General features: G+C 37.2%; 1 protein-coding gene across 3 annotated transcripts in view; it reads right to left on the reverse strand.

Annotated features, from left to right (window-relative positions):
• Positions 1–18,457, reverse strand: part of ARHGAP24 (Rho GTPase activating protein 24) — a 542,367-nt gene that overhangs the window by 386,321 nt on the left and 137,589 nt on the right. For 2 of the 3 annotated variants that reach the window (XM_059666147.1, XM_059666137.1), the window contains exon 2: positions 12,110–12,309. In XM_059666147.1, coding sequence (XP_059522130.1) covers positions 12,110–12,289 — 180 coding nt within the window. In that variant the 5' untranslated portion in view covers positions 12,290–12,309. Of the gene's footprint in view, positions 1–12,109; positions 12,310–16,783; positions 16,803–18,457 lie in introns of those variants that run through there. The other variant, XM_059666157.1, reaches the window with a different exon arrangement.

Raw genomic sequence — 18,457 nt, forward strand, 5'->3', positions numbered from 1 at the left:
AATAATCATAAGAAATCAGACACATGAAGGACTTTGACAATCTCTAGAATATTTATATAATATATATATATATGGCTAATATGCAAAGTGTCCTAGCAGGAGTTTGACTGGGACACCAGGAGTCCTATTGCTCTCTATGATGTGCACTGACCACCAGGAGGCGGAGCAGAATGAAGGAAGGCCCTAGAAGGCAGCCAGCAGCCAGGGAAGGGAGGCCCAGGCTGGCAGCTGGAAGGCTCTGATGGCCCTGATCGCTGGCCATGCCTAGGGACCCTACCCATGCACGAATTTCATGCACCAGGCCTCTAGTTGTTAATGAGAGAATGTTAGTCCCATTTATCTGGGAGAAAAATGAATATACATTTGACTGGGAGTTGTAGTTGGAAAAAAAATGTAAAAATATAAGTTGTCATAATAAGGTGTTGAGTAAGAATTATCCTATTATCCCAGAATAACTTCTGCAATATAAAACCAGAAATAAATATATGCTAAGTGCCTTACTGTTCTAAGAGACAACAGAATAGAATCAAATTCAACCAGATACCACCACTGTGGCCAGCACCACACCTGTCTTCTCCTTTCCATCTGTGAAAAGATGTCTTGGGGGAAGCCCTGACTCTCTCAGGTCAAGAGAAAAGAAACACCAGGAGAATCACTAGCAGCTGGGCAGTCTGGCAGCTCACTCCTCAGTTTGTCATTGCTTGGGCTACTCTGCAGCTATCCCTGAGTAATGGACGAAAGAGCTAGAGAAAGATGCAGGGCAGATAAAATTCTATGGCCGTGTGGAGGAGGCTGCAATACCACATTTGTCATGACAACCAGAAATGAATTTCCAGGAGTTCACATTTAACCAGGGAAGGTAGGTCACCAGGTAATGAGATTCCAGCCAGTGTTGTGCGTGTATTGCCCATTCTGAGAGCTAAAGCAGGGGAAAAAGGTCCACACAAAAACTTGTTCTTGAATGTACAAAGTATTATTTATAATACTCCAAAAGTAGAAACAACACAAATTTCTGTCAACTGAAGAATGGATAAACAAAATGTGGATTGTTGATACAATGGAATACTATTCCACCATATAAAGAAAGGAAGTATGAATACATGCTACAACATGGCTGAACCTTGAAGACATCATGCTAAGGGAAAGGAGCCAAATTCCAGAAAGTGGGAACAATAACTCCTGCATCTGGGATTTAATCCTTCTACATAAAATGTGATCAAATGTTTTCTAAATTACAATGTATGTAGTTTACAATTAATAAATTGCCATTTAATGAATGAACATATGGTAATAGTGTTAGAGAAAACAGAGAGCAGCTGGATTTGGAAAGGATGAAGCTAAAGAAGAAAAGACAGGAAGATCAAGTGCCCAAAAGAAACCTAAAAGAATAAGTAGCACTATTCAAATATTCATAGGTTAGGGGGTAAATAAACCAAATAAACCAATAAACATATATGCATAACCCATGGACACAGACAATAGTGTAGTGAAGGCCTGGGGGAGGCCAGAAGGGGGTCAATGGGGAAAAAAGGGGGACATATGTAGTAATACTTTCAACAATAAATATTTTTAAAGCAACTTTTTAAAATACATTACTCTAAACACTAAAAATATAAATGTTCAAATTGCATTTTTACTCATTCTTTTCCTCCCCCAAAATTCTCTTCTCCAGTACTTGGGATAATTGAAATATACCTGTTATTCTAATAAGATAGGGAAAGTCCATCTATGGACTATTTGGTTCTGTATATTGAACAAATCACAAATACAAAAGTCTTCAGTCAATATGAGTAAATGTTAGAAGCAGAACTCAAGGGACTCTACTCCAGTAGTTCTTTATGCAAACTGGTATTGAATAGATACACGTGCTTACTTGGGTACATGCTGTGCATGAGACAAGAAAAAAACCAGGGCTGCCTCTCTCTGGGTGGTCCAGTTTTGCAAAGGGAATCCTTCAAGTCTCTGTGGCTGTCATCATAATCATTTTGATAAGCTTTGAAGGAGCCCAAAAAGTAATTTAAGCAAAAAATAAGACATACTACAAAGGTGAGCATTGTTTTTTTAAGGCTTTTTCCATGAGTTCAGTATTTTGGCAGCATAGGTCACAAGTGAAAACAAGTTCTCCTCTGCTTTGAAGTTAGCATTACTTACATGAACTGATCATCTGTTATTTCCTTCATTATTCAAGTAATAAGGTGTATATTACAGATCCTGACTTCTAAACTGCTGTGTCAGGGTATCCTTATGGTCAAAGATGGTAAAAATGCTGGTGATGATAATGACAGTAACAACAATAGTTAATATATATTGAGTGTTGAATATGTGGATAGGTACTATATAAGTATTCTGGAAACATTTCATGTTTGCTAATAATTACTCTGTGAGATAAGTATTATTATTATTATTTACATCTTTCAGAGAAGTAATTTACCAAGTAAGTAACAAGTAACTTAACCAAGGTTTATAACTAGTGATGGAGTTGTGAGATAATAGAAAGAAGATATATTGGTCTCTGACCCTGGTTCCTGGCACAGAGTTCCTAAAACTTTATAATTCCCTAAGTGTTAAGAGTACTAGCAGCATCTTTTGTTATAATATTTGGGCTCTGACCCTGGCTCCTGACAGGAATCCTTGTAATTTCATGGCTGATAGAAACACCTTTTATTCTAATAAAGCTACTCTGGGTGGGCTCCTAGATGGCTCCTGGACGGGGCTGTCACCAAGCCATGGTTAGAAGTTTAGAATTTTCAGCCCAACCCCCTATCCACCAAAGAGGAGACTGGAGCTTGAAATAAAGTTAATATTTGATTAGGCCTGCATGATGAAGCTTCCATGGCTGTTTATCTGTATCTTTTATTATATCCTTTAATAAACTGATGAATGTTTCCCTCAGTTTTGTAAGCTGCTTTAGCAAGTTCATCAAATCCAGGAAGGTGACTTATGGAAACTTCCCATTTGTAGTCAACTCAGACAGAAGTTGTGAGTAACCTGAGGACCTACTCCGTACAATTGGCATCTGAAGTGGTGGAGGAATAAGACACCCAGATGGTGTCTTAGAGAATTTCTTGGTGTGGAGAAACCCCCAATCCCAAATTTGGTGACCAGAAGTGTCAAAAATGAAGTGGTCCATGTGAGTAGTCAAGATACATCCAGGTGGAAACCTGAGTAGTATTCCTCTATAAGTCAGACTGAGCCCAGGCAGTATGACTCCTGAATTTGTATATAAAACAACTGAGCTCAACTGCTTCCCAGGGAAATGCCCATTCTGGATCAGCAGTTCTGGAGAAAATTATGACTATGATATTTCTCTCACACTGCGGTCCCTCTGGCCACCACGCCCCTCCCATCAATTTCTGCCTTTGTCCAAGAAAGACATCCTCTGCTGCTCTTCACCACAGATGACCTCTCCAGCAGCCACAGAGCTTTTCAGTTCTTCCTCCTACAGTCAAAAGTGACTTGGCCGGCATTCCCACAATTCTTGCTTAAGCAATAAGTGGTGCAAGAAGCATTTATCTGTAGCACAGTTGCTTTTCAATCATCTTTCAAGAGATAATGTCACAAGACAAAATAGGCAGTACTACATAGGAACACCAGACAGAATTGTAGGACTGTCAGAGGAGTCCTTTTTGGATAGGTGGGCATTTTGAATTCCTTCACAATGAACGATACATAGAATGATCCCTATATTAAGTGCTTTGTGATAAGTCAAGGAAATGAGCACATAAAAGCAGGGGAAATGTAAAATATCAAGATAAAATATACAATCCTTAACAGTCCTTACTGGACTCATATTATCTGTGTTAACTTCTCCAAATTCGTATCTCATCACTGTTTGACTTATTCTTGAGTACTGAAATACTTGACCATTGTCAATTCCCCCAAAAATCTACTGAAGGACCATGGTCTATTCCTTTTAGTCTGCCACATACCCCATCCCCGCCAATAGCTTGTGATAAAGCTATATCCTTCTCCAATTCTCGTTAAAAAGCTCTCCCTGAACCTTAAAGTAGTTATAATTGCCCCTTCTATGGCCTCCAATGGTTCCTTGTATTTTCCTTATTAAAATACTCATTACATTGTACAGTAACTGCAATTATCTATAACATCCTTTGGAATTTAACACCATCTTCATGAATGTCTGGAATGATTTGGTCACCTGAGGCAGAGACTGCTAACTCTTTTTTAATACCCATGTTCTTTTTTGCTCCCAGGATGAAGCTAGGCTCTATGCCAACCTCCTATGCTGTTAGGTATGACTATGCATCTCAGTTCCATCCAACGGAATGTGCACAGAAGTGATAAGAGTTATCACCATACCTGATCCATCTAAACCGTTATGCAATGCTTCCTTATATACCCCCTCTTCTAAATCTGGGAAGGAAATGACCCCATGGTGAACTTGAGAGTCAAAAATTAAAATTGCAAAATCATTGGCAGCCTAAGTTTCTAAACAGTCATTTAAAGCAGACTCCCTTCACTGAACCTAGAATCACTTTGGACTTTCACTTGAGAAAGAAATAAGCTTCTTCTTTTTAAATCTTTATCGCATTGGTATGCACATTAGAAATCTATAAATATATGATGAATACCAAAAAAAAGACACACAAGTGGATGAATGAGTAGTTGAATACTTTAAGAAATCCTATTTTTTATCATTCTAATAGATGGCTAATATTTATTTTATGATTATTATGTGCTACTGCTTTCTAAGATCCTTTGCATAAATTATTTTATTTAATACTCTTAATGATATCCCAAGGTATGTATTATTATTATCTCATTGTAAAGATTAGTGAATTAAAGCTTAAATCAGCTTATTCAGTGGCAATGCATCAGAATTATTAAGTGGTGAATTAAGATTCAACACAAACAATTTGACTCAAAAACCCATGTTTTGACCACTCCAAAATAAAAAACTCCATGCCTAAATTACTTCTGCAAGCAATAAAAAATTGTCCAACTACTAGCAGAATAAAATAATATTTTATGTTAATAATACTCTCTCGACATAATCTTATTCCGTAAAGAACTAAGAATTCCTAAAATTTTATGATGATGCAGAATACCATCTCGTGTGTCCTTTTAAGTACAAGAAATTTAAATGATACCTAGAAATTCAGTTTTAGATTTGAAGATAAAATCCAAGTTTTAAGGTTTCTAGTGTTATTTTAATCACATAAACAAGGTTTTGGCTTCTTCTGGTTCATATATTTTAAAAGAGAACAGCAGTTACCTTAGAGAATTCTAGATTTCATTAACTCACCAGTTTCATTAAATATATAGAATTAGAGCTTATTCTTAAATCAGTAATCAATTCATGCACATTTAGAGGTCAGCCCTCAGGTTAAAATTCACTCAAAATCACTTTGTTCTCTAAGTTAAGAAAATCCATTGTGATCTAACAGTGTCATCTTCATCATGTCCAGAAAAAGCCTCCCCACACAATTGGATCAATACCTATTGTAGTCTAGACTAGATTAATTGGGTTGATGCCTATTTGGATTTTAGTCATTTTATTAGGAGTCTCAGACTGGCTTTTAAAAATCAATGCTTTCCAGCGTCAAATTCTAGTACCAAGGGACATTCACTAATTTGATACGTAGCTATTATTTAAGTAACAATACATGTCATGATAGAAGTAAAACAGATGGTTCCAAAAAGGCACTAGATATTTATCACTGGATTCATTTAACAATGCCTACACTTATTTAGGATAACTATAATAAACATACTTTATCTCTGACTCAGTTGATTCCCACATGTTATAGTGTCTATAATTAAGGCCACAGTCATTTATCATAATTATTTTTTAAAAATAGCCAAAGAGATATTGTCACAAATCCAGTTTAAATCTGTTTTTTAAAACTGTTTAAATAGCTATCCAAAACCCAAAGGGTGCGCAGTTGGATGGGAGATCTTTTTTTAAATGATTTTATTGGTTTTAGAGAGAGAAACAATGTGAGAAACATGGATGGGCTGCCTCTTGTATGCCCCCTATGAGGGACTGAGCCTGCAACCCGGGAATCAAATAGTCAATATTTTGGTGCATGGAACGCTGCTCAACCAACTGAGTCACACTGGCCAGAGTGGGAGACCTTTTTAAAATAGATTTTTCTCTATAGTATAATTTTTAACTTGTTTTTAGAGATTAAAGAAACAAAAGGAAATATTACCTAAATGCTGGAAAAATACAGTGGTATAAATTCTTATAGTGGTGGCCTATGAGTTACAGACATTACGGATGCATTAATGTATGTTCAAAAATTGGCTGCGTACATCATTTTTCTTTATTTGGTTTTTCATAAACAATCAAAATAAACTTTATTTTTAAAATCAGTTATGAAAATCTATATCTATGTAAGTGTAAACACTGTAGAAAGTGGTTTCTGGGGAGAGTTTTGGCCCTGAAGAGCTGAAGTGTTTTCCATTTTTAAAATTATAGAATGCTACACATTTTAGCTTGGTTTATATTAAATATAAAATAGTTCCATTTGGGGGCACCCTGACTAAGGTCTGGAGAGTCTTGTTTCCAAACCAGGCAATCTCTCCTGAGAGAGGTGAACCTAGAATCGCTTTTGACTTTTGCTCAAAAAGAACGTACAAGAAAAGTGGCTATGAGACTTTCTGCGTTCTCACACTTGTGCAAGTCATAGAATATTTGGAGACCAAGGTACAATTTTAAAAAGAACATGAAATACCAATATTAGGTTCAAGTGATTAAGTATATAATGCACTGAAACAGGTACATTAGGTTCAAGTAGACATCATAGTTGATGCAACAGTTGGAAGGAAAACCTAAGTGAAAAATTATATTCATCACATAGTTTTAAACATGTTAAGTGTTGTGGACTGAATTGTGCCCTTCTACCTCAAGTCACATGTTGAAGCCAAAATACCCTCCAGTGGCTATGTTTGCAGATAGGGCCTCTAAGGAGAAAATTAAGTTAAATTAGACATTAATGGTGAGGCTAATCTACTAATATTTCTGTCCTTATAAGCAGAAGAGACACCAGAGCTATCTTACTGTCCTATGCTCAGAGAAAAGGCCATGTGAGGACACAGAGGGAAGGAGATTGTCTGCAAGCCAAGAAGAGAGGCCTCACCAGAAACCCGCTCTGGAAGCACCTTGATCTTGGATTTCCAGCCTCCACAACTGTGAGAGAATAAATTTCCGTTAATCAAGCCCCCCCCAGTCTATGGTATTCTGTGATGGCAACCTTGCAGAGCAATACAACAGGAAACAGCTGCCATTATTTCTTTCTAACAAATTAGTGCAGATTTTGTAGCTTGAATAGCACAGGTGTTATGAAAATAACTTTGCATTGCCTACCAGAGAATCCGTTCTCTTTGTGCAACACATGCATCCCATTATGTCGTGGCTCCACCTAGCTCTCTAGCCCAGTGGTTCTCAACCTTCTGGCCCTTTAAATACAGTTCCTCATGTTGTGACCCAACCATAAAATTATTTTCGTTGCTACTTCATAACTGTAATGTTGCTACTGTTATGAATCGTAATTTGAATATCTGATATGCAGGATGGTCTTAGGCGACCCCTGTGAAAGGGTCGTTCGACCGCCAAAGGGGTCGCAACCCACAGGTTGAGAACCACTCTAGCCCCATTTCTTGTCCTTTCACTACCTTCTCAATATGAAACTACCCACAGATGTTAATTTTACAACTCCATGTCTTTCCTCTGTTCTGAATTCTTTTCTGAATTCATGTACCTGGAAGATGCCCACCAACCTTCAACACTCCAGGTAAGGGCCACTCTTGCTTTGTGCAGCCTTTCCCAGGCCCTTCAGACAGTCACCATTCACTCCAGGCACTAATTATACCTGTGTTTTCAGAGACTTTAGTACTTACATGGTAGCCTGTCCAATTATAATTTTGCTTACACTGGGTGGGGTAAAACTAGGTTTACAGTTGTGAGTACGTGAGACACAGAGTTTATTCTTGTATTCTTAGTTATTAATTATTGCATTATTTCCATACGAACACCATAAACTTACTTTTGCCCCACCCTATATGTTTTCCTCAACAACTAGGTAGTTTTTAATAACAAGCTTAATGATAGAATTTCCTGTCTTTATTGAGTTGTTGAGAAACTCAATGAAAGTTCTATTATATTAGAGAACTTTTTGAGGATGGGAGGGACAAAAGTTCAAGATTATTAATACTCTCATTTTTAAAATTCCATCTACAAAGGGGAAAAGAAATCTACAATAAGTTTATTGAACACTTTTCACTGGTTAGGAATACTTAAAAGAATGATTTTTTTTTTCATTTCATGAGTGACATCTCCTCTAGCATTATTGAACTGGCAATCATCAAAATATATGAAGAACTATGACATTCTTATGCTTGAAAATGCCAATATTGGAAATAAACAACCAATATGTATTTCTAACTGAAAGCAAATCTAAAGAACAGTTGAAGATTTGTGAGCAAGCAAAGGGCTAAGCTGAAGAAACCCTGAATCAGGAGCAAGGAAATCTGATTTCTAGTTCCTCATCTGCCTTTCATTACTACCCCTTGGTCAATACACACATACACACACACACACACATACACACACACACAAACACATACTTACACTGTCTATAAAATGAGGGCTTTTATGACAACTACTAATTTCCCAATGTAAACATTTTTCAAGGTGTTCAATTGTTCTGCATTGAGGTGATCAATTCTTTAAAAGTTATTCTATAATATATCTCTACAGAATTTATTTAATGTGATTTAAACATTATTGTTGTAAATACAGAGTTGTGATTTTGATGTATGAAGCTGAGAATAGGCAATACATACTCACAGTGCCTGGTTCTGGCCTCCCCCCACATGGCTATAGACTTTTACTGACTCACCAACTAATCTAAAAAATGTTTTAGCACCTACAGTGTGACAAGCACCTATCCTCACTTAAAGAATCTACTTTAAAGGAAGAAATTAGTTCATGCATAGGCAATTATATGGTATAGAAATTGCTGGTTTTTAACCTGATTCTGTTTGCACAAGCTTAAACATCAATGTGAAAGATTAAAATTTAAAAGTACTTGTACTGCTGTGAAAGGAGATTATATATATATATATATATATATATATATATATATATATATATATACTATTTATCCCATGTGTATAAGCTATTTATCCCAAAATTTTACTGCTTTAGTAGCAAATCTTTAATAAATAATATATAGGAAGAAAAATTAATGAAACAGCCCACGAATCACATTGACCACTGGTTCTGCTTGCTTTAAGCAGCTTAGTGATCAATACAGTTCTTGAGGCATTTCACAGAGACAGCCCTGCGATTGTGCCACCCCTGTCACATCGCTGCCCCCGGGGCAAAGTCTTGCCCCTTCCCATTGGAACCAAGGGATTGGGCCTTGACTGGACCTTGAACACTGGGACCCTGTCAGATGCAAAGGATCCAGGAAGATCCAGCGCTGAAGCCCTCACCATAAATGATCACATTCCAAAATCTTCCAATTAAAACTTGCCCCACCAGCGATTCCACATACCTGTTCTCTATAACTTCTTAAAACCCTCTGATTGTAAGCCTTCGGGAGTTCAGGTTTAGAGCAATAACTTCCCGTTCTCACCCGGCAATAAAGCAACTTCAATTTCTCCATTGCAGTTCTAGGTGTTTAGTGTTTGGCCCTGCTGTGCACCAGAAGGGAGGCGCTCTTTTTCTGTTCCTTACTTACTACTAAGAAAACTCTTTGGGGACTGATGGTAGGCGATGTTTGGTTTGTTTAAGAATTAGTACTTTCTTGTCAATACAACTCTATTTTGCTCATTTCAGCTATTATAAGTCTACAAATAGTAGTGGCATACTAATATGAAAATACAACTTACCTTAGAAATATTATAAAAAGTAATTTTCGGAGAGCTCAATCGAAGGACTTGTATGCATACATATAAGCATAACCAATGGACATAAGACACCGGGGGTAGGGGAGGCCAGGGGATTGTCAAAGGCGGGGGGGAAAAAAAGGACACATATGTAATACCCTTTGTAATACTTTAAGCAATAAAAAAAAAGAAAAAAAGAAAAGGCTCAGAAAATAAAAAAAAATAAATTAAATTAAATTAAATAAAAAGTAATTTTCATTTTGAGGCCAATTTTCTTTTGCATTAATCAGAAGTTTTTACATTTTCTTATTTATATTTTCAAACTTTTATCAAAGTTAAAGACACTGCATGAATACTTTCTGTGACGAGGCAGACCTGAGAAATTACTTAGAGAAGCATAGCCAAGGCAATAAGATGATATCGTCTTTGAACAGTTTAGGGCAGAGTTCCTCAAAGGGGGGGTTCATTTACATATTCTCTGAAACCTGCAAGTCCTCACACTTTAGAAACATTGAACTCAGGCTTGATCCACTGTATCCTACCTTCAGTCCTAGAAGGTACATGAAGCTCACCAAAGAGAACTTTCATTAGGTCTGCTTTCAGTTCTCCACTCACTCACTCCTGCATTCTCTGGTAGCTCCCCTAATCCTTTGTTTAGGTCCAGGGTCAGACCTAACTAGTCATTTAATTCATACCCACCCTGGTTAACAACCCAGTCCACAGGATGAAACATTGAATCTTACTCATACTCCTCCTATGTTTTTCAATGTGTTCTTCCATACCAAAGTCCCCATATTGGATCCCCCATATTCCACGATTTTTCACATTAACCTGATCTCAGTTTAGTAAAGTGATTATATGTTCAAGATAATACATTTATGTAACTATGACATAGTATAAAACATGGTGCAATGAGAAAAGAACACGAGTATGAGATGAGAAACAAAAGAAAGACTACTGCTTTACTTCTATCTCTATAGATCTTGGTTATATCACTTGATATCTCTATTTCTTCATCTGTAATGATAATCCCAGATTATCTACTTATTTCTATGATGAATGCAATAACAGGTAAAGAAATGCACTATAACTGTCGTGATCCCAATATGGAATATTCTCATTAATTATTTGTGAGGTCTTTGGCTGAGGCCATAGGAACTTAGACTTATTTAAAGGCAAAACTGTCTAACTTTGGTCTCTGAATGCATACATGGAGATAATCCCACCTCATGGAATTATTTTAAGCATTTCATAAAACAATATAAATAATTCTTAGTCTAATGCCTGGCTCTGGTAAATGCTCAAAAAATAGTATTTTCAAATAATGACTGAGGTCTGGAGTATGTATTGGCATTACTATTTTTATCTGATTCAATTATATTAATAAAAACTGTAAAATTATAATGTCTGAGGAATTTAAAATACTAAAGCAGAGTGTTGATCCAAATTCTTAAGTCATTGAACTTTAACACAAGGGAAGTAGCCACAAGAACATACTGTTAGGGATATTTATGTAAATGAATCTAAAATGTTTCTTCTCTTATTCATATGTCCTCTGGATGTAAAGGAAGGAAAAACACATAGGTGATGCAATACCTCAGTTCATATCTCCTTTCATCAACTGATAAGCAATGATCAGAGCTAAACAAAAACCTTGTAGCTACAGGGAGAAAGAGATTTTTCTTCTCTCACATTGCAGCTTAGAGATTTGTGGCTGAGAAAATGACTAAGTAAGTAAGCAAATAAAAGACCACTTAGGAACCACAAAGAAACTCTTCCCAGAACATATTGTGTATGCTGGTTGGATGTATCAGCATTGTTCACTTTAGCTCCACATCCATATTTCATATGAGTTAAAGTGGAGGGAAGCACCCTAGAGAATTAATACTAAAGGTGTCCCAGAAATTACTGAAAGGTTCATGTATAGTCTTCCTTCGCTTCCAACTTATTTTTGAGAAAAGGAAAGATGTCTGGCTACAATATGTATGTTCTAGCAGAGGTCCATTAACGTTTTCTCATGAAATTAGTTTGCTTGAGAGACTCAGACAGTATGTTCCAGCTTAGTAGAAATCAAAATTAATATTATACAAATATAATTTGCCTCTTGGCCTCAATTTGCAAGTTCATCATCTTGAACCACGGTAAACAATGAGAAAAAGTATGAAAGATGCCAGTGAACTGAAGGAGATTATCGGTTTCAGCAAACGCCTTTACTTCTTAGACCCACAGTGCTTTTTATTTCCTTACTTACCAAGGGCTTGGTTTCATCTTCATCTTTGAAATAATATAGCTGATCTCCCTTGAGCACAAACCAGCGGGTATGCCAAGTCTTGACAAAGCCTCCTTGCTTCCTCAGCCACCCACACTTCACAGCATTATTCCGCCCTTGGCCTTGTTGGGGGTTCTCAGCGGAGTCATTGTTCTCCTCCATTATCAAGCTGATGGGCTTTCCTATTTAGCAAACAAACAAAAGAGATAATAAGGTGCTTGATATATTCACTCCTGAAAATCACTCCTACCTCTTTAAAAAACAAAACAAAACAAAAAAACCAGGATGAGGAGTGAAAAATGTATATCAACTCACTTGCCAAATTTCTAGAAGCAAACCACAGACCTGACAACATTGTGCCTGGGGAAAACTTGGAGAGAATTTTTGTGTCTTCCTTAAGTGAGCTAGTCAGCTGGGCAATAACATCCCTTTTTTGCTAAGTAGATCTAAAGATGGGAAATTTCTGGAGGTAATGTGTTAAGAAGCAATTTTTTTAAAACTAAATCAACCAACAAAAACCATAACTCTCATGATAATGGGCCTCTGTGTCTGGTGTGTACTGATTGGGGCCCATTTGGACAGGCCTGTGATTATCTGAGCAAACACTAGCCTGACACATGTTAAAGTTTAAAGGGACTATTTTAAAAACCTCAATGGAAGACATTTGTTTTACATATGTGAAAATTTCTCAAGATGTATCTGGCCCCTTTCCCCCAAAGTGTATCCTATTGAGAGTTTCTTTGGCCGGTCAGGAATCAGTGCAGCTGAAAAAGTTTAGGGAGAAAAAAAATAATTAAAAAAATAAAACCCCCAGCTCAGCCAGTTGAGTTTCCTTCAAATACCAGGACTAAGTCAATTGCATGATGAAGAATGTTGCAAGGTTATGTGTGAAGGAGTATAGGATCGTACACACTATACTAATACATAGCAAGGAACTTAGTTTATTGTAGAGAAAATCTTAATCACCAGGGGAGAAGCTAAACTGCCACAGTAAAATGGGGAGGTGGCTTTCTGGGAAAACCAGAGACAAGTGGCTAAGAATAAAAGATATTTTCCTGCCCTGAAGGCTTTCTGCAAATTCTTACTAATACTGCATATTTGTATGAAAAGTCCATTCTTACCCTTGTATCTTTGATGAGGATATAAAGATACAGACTAAGTAATAAAACAGAATATTTCTGTCCTGGTGTATCCAGGCATAAAGCTCCTACTTTTCTGCTTGATTCCAGAAAACAAACTGACTTTTTGTCTAGTCCTTCTTTTCACCATTGATTTTTTCATTAATTTGTATGTACACCATCCTAATTCTAAATTCCACGAAGTTCCCATTGTCAGCCCTTAGTTATTTAAGTTTCTTCTTTGAAGGGACAGGGTCAGACCTTCCATTATTGGACCTTTAGTTTCTGACTTTAGTCCTGCCCTCCCAGTTGCAGAGATGAAGCAGAACTTTGGCTCTAATTAATCAGGTTGTGAGCATCTCAACCATCTTCTCAGTAGCTTTGCCTCTTCCACTGGCATGCATTCCAAGCTATCTCCATCCTTGCTTTCATCTCCATCTCTATAAACTACCTTTAAGCTTCAAGTAGGCCACTTGACCACCATCTGTCTCATTTAATATTCCATTTCCTTTTTAAACCGAAACATCCTTCTCACTAAATAAGCCCTCATCTCTATAAAACATCTTGAAACTTCCTTTGCTGCATAAGGCATTCCCAAGTCAGAAACACCTTCCTGCAGGGAGCATTCCCCTATCCTGTGCGTGCATGTGTGTGCAGATTGGATCATGCCTAATGCTTCACAGTTTGTTACGCCCTCAGGGCAGGAACTTTCATCTCTTTTCTTTTACATTACTTGACCAAGTATAAGGAGCCATGTAAAGCTCACTCTAAATGAACAGTAAATGCTTAACATAATTTAGATAATAAGTATGCTTATTTAGACCACTCTAAATAATCGTTTTGGTCTCCTGGTATTTAAATTGTTCAAATCTACACAAGTTGTTATTTCATCAGCACCTATTTATTCTTTGACCAAATACCTTAACTTATAAAACTGAACTTATAAAGGTATTCCTTAAAACAAACATTCTAACACACACACACACACTCACACACACCCCTAGAATTCATGCACAACAGACTCTTTCCTTTGGCCCTTCTTTTTCTTTTTTCTTTCCTCTTATAATTCATGTTTTCTATTAAGTTTGAAAAATACCCTCTAAAATTCTTCAAGGTAATTAGGAGCCTACCATCAATAATGTAAAAAATACAACTGCCCAATTTTGTTTATATCCACCATTAATGCCTTAGAAAAAATGTGTGCACATTAGAACATTGTTTATAATTCTTCTTACATAAGTTGTTTACAAGTCTGGTGAAACCAATGACACCATCACCCACTGAACTCCTGGCTATGATGCCTCCAATTTCATAACTTCAGAATGCATCAGCAAGTATTTCAATAGTACTAATTGTAACAATTCATTAAACAGAAATTAAAACAGATCATATCATATCTCCAAGAGAAAATAATGCCACAACTATTGCTGGATGAGTAAAACTAAGGTTTATTAAAATAACTATGAATTTTATAGAGGAGTCTTGATATTTCTTCAGAAATTAAATGGCTCAAATTCTATCCTTCACCTATAAAATGACAATGTTGGCCCGGATCATTTCTAACTATGGTGCCTTCGAGCCCAATGAAATCCACCACCTCTCTAATACCATAAGTTTAAGGACACTAGATATCCTCCGCACTTCATACCATGTCTAGCATATGGTGAAGCTCAATCAATGTTTGATGAATTAATTAATATTGCAATAGGTGCTAGATATCTAGAAGTGAACATGACCTCCCTCTGAACCTGATCCTGCCCCAAACCTGATCTTAGTAAATGGCACCATGATACACACAGTTGAAAAAAAAATAATCATCTTCGAGTCCTGACTCCTCCTCATCATGACTATCAGATCCATCAGTAAGTTCAGAAATATTTTCAAATCCATCCGGTTGACTCCATCTTCATTGTCACCCTATGATCTAAGCCATCATTATCTTTGACTAAATGATTCTCATAGCCCTCCAACTGGTCTCATAGCGTGTGGTCTCATTTTTAACCACAAACACTAAGACATGGGCATATGCTCACACATATTTTATTCTCCACAAAGAAGCCAAAGTGAGCTTTTAAAAAATTAAGTCAGATAATGATTCTCTACCCTTAAAATTTGATGGGCACTAGTTATGCTTCTTTTAAAATCTGGAGCCTTACCATGGCCTATACATCAGGAATCATGTGGCACCTATTTATTTATTTATTTATTTATTTATTTATTTATTTATATTTATATTTTTCTTGATTCCAGAGAGGAAGGGAGAGGGAGAGAGAGAGATAGAAACATCAATGATGAGAGAGAATCATTGACCAGCTGCCTCCTGCATGCCCCACACTGGGGATCGAACCTACAACCCGGGCATGTGTCCCCAACCGAAATCAAACTGGGACCCTTCAGTCTGCAGGCGGATGCTCTATCCACTGAGCCAAAGCAGCTAGGTCGAGGTACCTATTTATTGATCTAACCTCATCTCATGCCATCTACTCTTCAATCCCCCCATTCCAACACACACACACACACACACACACACACACACACACACTTAAAACCCCTGATGCAAGCAACCACACCAGCTTACTACCAGTTCTGGAAACACCCAAGTCCTTTATGCCTTGATGATTGATACCTGCTGATCTCTGCCTGAGCTACTCTGCCCTGTGCTCTTTAAACGCTGACTCTTTCTCCTTCTCTAAGTCTCATCCTAAAACTACCTCCTCCCAGCAAGGCTTTACTAATCACCCAGTGAGTTACTTACCCTCTTGTTATTCTCTAACTGAACTCCGTCCTGTCTTCCTGGCACTTCTTTAAGTTGGTATTTCTTTAGCTGTTTATGGCTAATCACCCCTCCAGGAGATCATAAGCTTCAGAAGGCCAAGGACTTGCTTTTCCTCACTGCAGTTTACCCAGTACCTTTAAGAGTGCTCACTTGGTGTTCAGTAAACAATGTAAACTTGGTGAATGAAGCAATGTAACAACCACAGTAGAATTCATACAAGAATATTTTGGAGAGTTTTTACATTGCATTGAATTTCTTAAAGAAGATTGTATAGTCTAAGAACTTGATTTGTTTTCCTCTGACATAGGAGACTTTAGCATCAAAACTGTTCTTAAACACAATGTCAAAATCTTCAAACTTAAATGAACTTGAAACAGTCATTTATGAAGAAATATAACCTTCAAAATTTACACGTGTTAGCCTTGTAGGATATGCACACAATCAATTGTGGTTAAGCATGAAGAAAAGTATAGTATATTCATTCAGCTTCTCAGAGAATAACCTAACTCAATCTCCTCTGGGAAAGGACTTTCACTGTGTTCAGGAAGTGGTACCTGAGATTACAGAATAGAACTATCAACTAAGGTGTTTAACATATCAACCTAACAAAGGCAATATAACAATAACATAATTTTTTACTCTAAACTAACAAAAAATAATTGAAAAGTTATGTCTTCATATCAATCTTAGAAAAGAGCCTTAATGATGGCTACTGCACCATACCAGGGCTTAGAAAGTTACCATCATTTGATGGGTTTATACCTTTGAATTATCTTCCAGGTGTGGAAACTGATTTGCACATCTATGTGTATGGTTCTTTTTTTACATCCAGGTGGTCTAGGAACACAACAGTATCACATGGTGCCACCTGAGATGAAATTCCTGCTCCTAACAGAATTTTTCTAAAAGCCCAACAGCCACACACATAGGTATTTATATTTGTGACTTCAAGAGAGAATATATAAACATGCATGTAATCAAAGATGTATAAAAATAGAATGCCATATGCCATAGAGTTGCAGTGTGTTTGGATTCGTCTATGGGACTACACATGTTTAGCAAACACAAGAGTCTGACAAAGAAGAAGGGGGCTCGAGAGGCGGTCAGAGAAAGACAAATCCCATATGATTTCACTTATATGTGGAATCTATAGAACAAAATAAACAAAATTGAAATAGACTCATAAACACAGAGTGGACTGGTGTCTGCCAGAAAGGAGGAGGGTTGGGGGAGTAGGTGAAAAGGTAAAGGGGTTAAGAAGTACAAATGGGTAGTTACAAAATAGTCACAGGGATGTAAAGTGCAGCGTAGGGAATATAGTCAATAATACTGTGATAACTATTATGTACGGTGCCAGTTGCGGTACTGGAAACATCGAAGGGAATGCTGTGTAAAGTATGTGACTGTAACTCCTCAGCTGTACACCTGAGATCAACACAAAATAAAATTGAAAGTGAAAAAAAAAAAAAGGAGGAGGGAGCTAGGTAGAAGGAGAAGGGAGAGAGAGAACTTAGAGCATAAGCAGTTTCACCGTTAACGCCTCCACTACACTCAGTGAACACATGCTCCCATGGGGGGGAGGCGTGTACTTACAGCCAGTGTCCGTTCCCTGGGCCCCCGTGGGGTGTGTCACTGTGCACGTGTGACCCCGGAGTTTTGGAGTTCACATGATTTCACATGGCGAGGCCCTTCAACACAAACTACTCCAGTTGCTGAGAGAAAGAACAGTGATCTGTTCTATCGCTCTGGGAGAAAACAAAAATAAAACTGGCAGGTTTGATAAAATACTGCAATTTGTGAGAGATGGATGTAACTTCCAAGTGTAATTCTGTTCAGATCCAATTGTTGCCTTTTGTTGACATTAGAACCTAACTCCTTTGTAAAATGAATGTGATTGCACTGTTCACGAAAGTCAATATTTATCTTATTTAAAAAAAAAAACCACACAACTTTGTCTTGTAGCTGTTGCTAACATGCTGGCTTGTCAGGCAGGTTTGTACATTTTATTGCCCTGTACATCTCAGTGCTAGCATATATCCTTTCTATGGGCAATGGTTCATAAAGCAAAACATAAAGAAGGAATGAGATAATGTGTGCATATGTGCATACATATGTTTACATGTGTGTACATGTGCCTGCTTACATGTGGGTATGTGTGTGTGTGGTGGGGGTGAGTATATATTCACTGTGTGTGTTTTCTCCCTAAGGCAGAAAATTCTTAAAAGGCAAAACATTTGTTGAGATTCTTTTCTCATTTTTCCAAAACTCAGTTCCAGGCCACTGGAAGACATGTATGTATATTCCTGCAGATCCCACATCCTTTGAGGAAGGAAACAACATAAAAGAGCTTTGCCACTCAATGTTCACGGAAAAATCTGATTGTGGTATATTACAGTCAAAACCCATGAATGTATAGATTTATTCTTATTATTTCCC

Source organism: Myotis daubentonii, chromosome 1, assembly GCF_963259705.1.
Source record: "Myotis daubentonii chromosome 1, mMyoDau2.1, whole genome shotgun sequence".
Classification (NCBI taxonomy): domain Eukaryota; kingdom Metazoa; phylum Chordata; class Mammalia; order Chiroptera; family Vespertilionidae; genus Myotis; species Myotis daubentonii.